Below are 6,000 nucleotides of genomic sequence, written 5' to 3'. Positions count from 1 at the left end.
TCCGAGAGTGAGAGAGGCAACCGCCGCTTCCCAACCCGGCATTCCAAAGTCCGCTTGCGTTTCCGCGTCCTCGCATGACCCGTCGCTCCTCGGGACTACCTCGTAATCTTCGGACATTGTCTCGGTCATCTTTTCTCCTTTTCCTAGTTTTTCCTTATTTCCTTGACTCTCCGATGATCTCGCGATCCTGCAACAAGATCGATCCTTGGTTAATCTCTCTCGGTCGCTCTCATTCTCTGCCCTTTCCTATATCTCATTCGCGCTTTCCCTTTGCTTAGATTCTCGCGGGAAAGAACGGAGAATGAAACGAACGGAGGTCGAAATCGGTCCTCGACGAGAATATCATTCTATAGGCGCGCGCGCGCGCGCGTCAACGAATGAAGAGTCGTTTCGATGAACGAGCTCGCGACGACAAAAGCGACGAATCGCACGAGTGCGCTCGATGCGATCTATCTCCTCTTTCTCTCTCTCTCTCTCTCTCTCTCTCTCTCTCTCTCTCTCTCTCGTGGGATTCGTGGGAAACCAGGCCGCTTAGAATGCAGGTTCGTTCTCTTTCGCTTTCTCCGAGATCAGTGTTTCGGAATCGATGAAAATATCAACTCCCCCGAGTAGATCTTTTTCGAGTCGTCACCGGTAATCTCCTTCAGTTCAGAGAGAGAGAGAGAGAGAGAGAGAGAGGGGGGGTGGGAGAAGGAGGAAGGGGGGGGGGGGGCTAGCCTATCAAAGCGAGTCAAGAGAACGAACGAGATTCCGAGAAGCCTCTCATCCGACTCTAGATCGTCGCGTTGTTTAGCCGTTTGATCGTCAAGAGTGAACACGAAAAAAATTCTTCCTTCGGCGGTCGATCGAGAGAAGAAAAACGATACGGAATATCAGAATAGTATAGAACGAATCTCAACGAATCCAATATTAATTTCCTACGTTTCCATTGCATTGTTGCAACGTAATCAATTTATATTATTACAAAAGTAAGTATTTTAAAGTACTTTTATGTCATATTTTCGTATTGATAAGGTGTGCCTTTGAACGAGCTAACAATGTTTCTTTCTCAAATCCTTTGAGAGTCCTATGTATTGGAACGACGAATTTGCAAGTCGAACGAAAGTCCACCGATACACCAGAGAATCGAAAAATGTGAAAATACATTGGAAGGCCACTCTCGTGTTCCCACGATTAGTCTGAAAGAGAAATAATTCAAGGTCTTGATAACTACACGAGGTCAAAGCCGAAAATCAATAATTCAGAAGGCGGAAGGTAAACCACTTTGAAAGCTTGCGCACGGCTTGAAAACGCGTTTCAATTCCTATAAAACGCTCGAATTAATACTCGTCACGAGAGTTTTGGATTCGTGATTTCTAAATGAGCTACGCGCATCGACCAAAATGTATGTACGTTCGGAAAGATCGAAAAGTCACTCGATCGTTCTTCTTACGTACGAACAACCTTGAAAAGAAATAAGTCCCGAGTTGACTAAAGATTCGAATCGAATAAAAAACTAAACTATCATATCTTTAAAAGAATTCGCGCGTATGACTGACGAAAGCTGTCTCGACGTCTGACGAAATCTCACGATTTTTTGCCTCTCTCCTCCTGTCATTTTATTTATCCAAACGATCGCATTGTGCGCTTTCGAAGCCACGAAAGCGCACTTTTCAATGCTCGTTCGTTAAAGATCGAAGGTCGTAGAATTTGTTCTAGACGCGCACGCCACACAAGAGCTTTCTGGCTCGATTCGATACGATACGCTCGTTAAAATTCGACGCGCACCATCCGTGGTACCATCCATGAGTTTCCGCGTGGCTCGAGGGATTCGGCTGAAATGTACAATCGTGCTTGTCGTTAAAAACTTTCAACTCGAGAGACAAAGACTGAGCGAGCGTGCGTGCGTGCGTGCGTGCGTGCGTGCGAGAGAGAGAGAAAAACAAATGGCATCGTATCACAGAAAACTTTAGTTAAAAGATTTTACGAAGGAACTCTTCATTCGCTATAACATATACGCCAACTTTTCCAATTAATACGTAATACTACGTGATATTAAACGACGTATATCTCATTTAAAGTTTCGAAAAGAAAAGAGAGAGAGAGAGAGAGAGAGAGAGAGAGAGAGAGAGAGAGAGAACGAAAGGATTGAGATTATTTATTTAGAAAGAATTCTCATCCACTTAAGTTATCCTCATTCGCTAACTAACTAGTACCAATTCTTTTATACTCGACTACGAAGACGTTCTCGATCGGTACGACTTTTCTACGACTTTTCTACGACTTTTCTACGACTCGTTTTCGTAATCTTTCTCCTAGTTCGCTCCAGTCGACGTCTGTAGATAGGTACGTACCTAAGTAAGTAAGTAAGTAAGCAAGTTCTCCAAGAACGAAAACGTACGTAGAGCGTGAAACTGTCCTCGAGCATGTAAAACATGACTTTGCTTCTTACGCTTCGAAGGTAACGTTCTCTCCTCTTAACTTTTCACGAATTTGCACTGTGAAAGATTTATTAGACAAGTACCGACATGTGGTATTAACACGAATCATCTTCAATCCTATCTTTAGCGTGCAATCTAATTTACTCTATGCCACGAACAACACTAATTTCTATCAAACTCTCCTAACATTAAGGTATATATTAGGTTAAGATGCATTCTCACAGTTCGGAGTGCTACTTTAATGTATAATACCTGCGAATTTTCTCTATAAGACGTCGATCTATCCATCGAAATGTCAATCGAAATGTCTATCGAAATATAGATTGAAATCGATTTAGAAGGTGTAAATATAATAGGCGGGCTAGAGTGTGGCCAACGGGCTATATGCATCCTCCTCGTTTCTCGTCAAAAGGGAAAGAACTAATTACGGATAAACGTCGCTCGGCGGATGGCAGCAGTGGCTGTCGGACCAATTAGAGAACACCCTCCCTTTTCCAACCATAAAGAATCTCTCTCCTTCTCTCCCCGCTTCCCAATCACTTTTCTCTCATTTTCTCGATAACGATCGACCGACCGACCGACCGAACGACCGATCGAGTCTCGTCAGGGTCCGAGCAACGTGTAGCGACGATCGACGCGCTAAATCCTTTTCCTTCCTTCCTCCATTTTCCACTAGATACGCTTACAAATAGATCCGAAAGAGTTTTAGTGTTTCTCTGGCAAAAATTAAACGCTGCCTCTCTCTCGCTCGCTCGCTCTCGTAAAATCGTTTCCTGCGAGCATGATCCTCGAACGAGCGTGATTTTCCATTGACGAGCTCTTTTTGAGAAATCCATCGACGTGATTACACTCGCCTACGATTTATCTCCATTCTTAATTAAAGACCATCGATCTGTGAGACGATCTCGATCGAAAAATTATGAGAAGTTATAAAATTATAAAAATTAATTGAACAAACTAATGATAATAATAAATTATTATTCACAATGAAACTATCTATTTTTTCTAAAAGTCGCGTTTTCGTTTCTCGCGAACGAGAATCCTTCGGAAACTTTTTATGAGAGCTCCAATTATTATTCATTCCTTCCGAGAAACTCTGGTTTTCTTTTTTTTTTTTTTTTTTCTTTTCTCGAAAAAACTCAAAGTCATAGAAAAGACCGCAAGGACTATTAAAACGAGTACCCCGAGAACGAAAGACTATAAAGTTCAAATAAAGCCCTCTGCTTCTTTTTCTTATTCCGTTCTTCTTCTTCTGCTTCTTCTTTTATCTGAAGAATTTTAACGTTGTTAAGGAAAGGAGAGAGAGAGAGAGAGAGAGAGAGAGAGAGGGCTCGAATAAAATTTCGCTCATGAAAATTCCATCGTACGATAATTTCGTTCGCTAGCATACGTACATGCATCCTACACCAGTTGCTTTGCCATTCCCTTTTGCGTTCATCCAATTTCCACTTTCATCGTTAAGAGTCCCACCGAGCCGAGTCGATTCTCGGTCGATTTATGCGAGCAACATTGCACCGTGTATATATCTATATCTATGTGGTATACTATCGATTATTTGCGATCCACTATCCTTTTTCTCATTCTCCCTCCCTCCCACTCTTTATTTTACTATCTTTGCGGTAATCGAGCTCGCGGTAAGCGATCGGAAGACAATATATTCGCATCCGTAACGCCGATTAAATAAAAACGATCGCATTACGTACAAACGCTTCATTGAGATTTATCATAATACAGAATTCTAATGGAGTTTAGCTGTAATTTCGTTGAAAATAAGAAAGGAAAAGTATGGAGAATTGTAATCATACCAATTATACGGCGTTTTCACGACGAAATAAATCCATAATACATTTATATAGATATATATATATATATATATATATATATATATATATATCTTTCTTCGATGTTTACATCTATCTCTCTATCTCTTTCTTTCAATATCCAAGAAAGAAAAGATTATATTAGAAAGTAAACGTAAATTACGACGATCATTTAGAATGATATTATTATTTTGGTGATATTATTATCCGCTGTGTTAGCTACGATATATTATACTAGAGTGACGATCGAATCGGTGATGCAGAAGGAAAGGGACGATACCGTTCGAGCAAACGTATGAATAATCATCGGTCATGAAACTTTCACTAAGATATCCGAAGCGCACATCCTCTCGTTATTCATGACATATATGTGTTTCGTTTTACACCTTATGCATCGCGGACAGCAGTGGCAATAACATCATCGGCAACATCAATAACAGCAATAGTAGCAACGGTAGAAGCAAGAGTAGAATCTGATCGATACGTTGCTTTAATACGCGCGTATGCGCGAATACACAGGCATCTGCCTAACACGCGGATGAGAGCTTCACACGATATCGTGTCTCGCTTGGAGAAATTTTAAATATCGGTCGATGTCAATCTCGCAAGAAAAAATTGAAAATTGAGCGAAGAGTAAAGTATGAATTAAAATAAATTGGGACCTTTCTTCCACTCTCTCTCTCTCTCTCTCTCTCTCTCTCTCTCTCCCTCCATTTCGCATGAGCTACCGTGATGTAGCAGGATATGCCCTTTAGTACGTTTTCATCGTTTATTACTACGTTTATCCGTTCGTGCACTTTTTAACACATTATCGGTATAAGTCGAGAGGTCGACCAAAACTACGAGAAATTCGGAATACATTTCCAAGGAGATTTCGCCTCATTTCAAGAGGAAGGAAGAGAAATACAAAAGTGCACCAAAGTGCACCAAAATATAATCTAAAAACCGAATGATCTCGGAGAAAGTAAGTAAGTTCCTGATATCGTCCTTCGATTTGACCTTAATGAATGAATGTACCTTGCTCGGAGCATAATCCGTGTTCAACACTGCGGGCCAAATGAAATGAAACTTTGTTTGCTCGTCGGCTAACTTTCCTCTGCGACTCATTAAGAAATATCCGAGGGTTGCATTTACCCCAAGATTGAAAAACTTTAAGCACCTTTGATAACGAAGGATAAGAAAATTAAATCTACATTATTTTCATTGGACTTGGGTATTTATGTTCTTACAGAAGAAAGCTATGGAAAATACGTCTTTCGAATTTGTCATTATGTTTGGATGAAAAAAAAGTTTATACGCAGGCGATCGGTCAAAAGTCATTGACGAGTAAAAAAAATTGCTATTCAACGATTCAGGCGTACAGCTTTAAAATAAATAAATGAATGAATATTGAATGAATAGAAAATTACTTTGGACGGATATGGAAAGCAAATATGATAAGGTATCGAGGAGGTTCTAGATATACGTATCCTGAATCGATATCTCTATCGTCAAAAAAAAAACTTTGAATATTCTTCAATCTAGTTTTGATAAGAGGATTAATGATGGGAGAAGGAGGGAGATCGAAATATCGAATCGTTCGTAACGTGGGTCGGATATATCTCGGACTTTTGGTGATATTTTAACGAGAAACTAAATCCCAAGCTCTTCATCGATGTCGTTTTCTTGTTTATGAACGTTTGCGAGATACGAATTTAATGTTACGTAGAAGTTGCCTCAAGATTTAGTCGGCGGACCGAAGTTAAAGCCGATTTAAATCA

General features: G+C 40.4%; 2 protein-coding genes across 11 annotated transcripts in view; both read right to left on the bottom strand.

The window, feature by feature from the left end:
- The window catches only part of LOC124955268 (tyramine receptor 1), a 1,227-nt gene extending 1,098 nt beyond the window's left edge, over nucleotides 1-129 (bottom strand). Inside the window, exon 1 of the mRNA XM_047509436.1 lies at nucleotides 1-129. This exon is cut by the window's left edge and continues 1,098 nt beyond it. Within this exon, the coding sequence (XP_047365392.1) occupies nucleotides 1-129 (129 nt within the window).
- LOC124955015 (ionotropic receptor 25a) overlaps nucleotides 1-6,000 on the bottom strand; it is a 36,871-nt gene that overhangs the window by 18,359 nt on the left and 12,512 nt on the right. For 9 of the 10 annotated variants that reach the window (XM_047508807.1, XM_047508806.1, XM_047508810.1 and 6 more), the window contains one exon: nucleotides 1-187. This exon is cut by the window's left edge and continues 36 nt beyond it. The exons of the other annotated variant lie outside the window; for it this stretch is intronic. The gene's annotated coding sequence lies outside the window, so the exon portion shown is untranslated. The remainder of the gene's footprint in view (nucleotides 188-6,000) is intronic. 10 annotated transcript variants of the gene reach the window in all.

This window comes from Vespa velutina, chromosome 17 (genome assembly GCF_912470025.1).
Source record: "Vespa velutina chromosome 17, iVesVel2.1, whole genome shotgun sequence".
Classification (NCBI taxonomy): Eukaryota; Metazoa; Arthropoda; class Insecta; order Hymenoptera; family Vespidae; genus Vespa; species Vespa velutina.
Note: the sequence above shows the minus strand (reverse complement) of the source record. Positions and strands in the feature narration are given on the sequence as shown.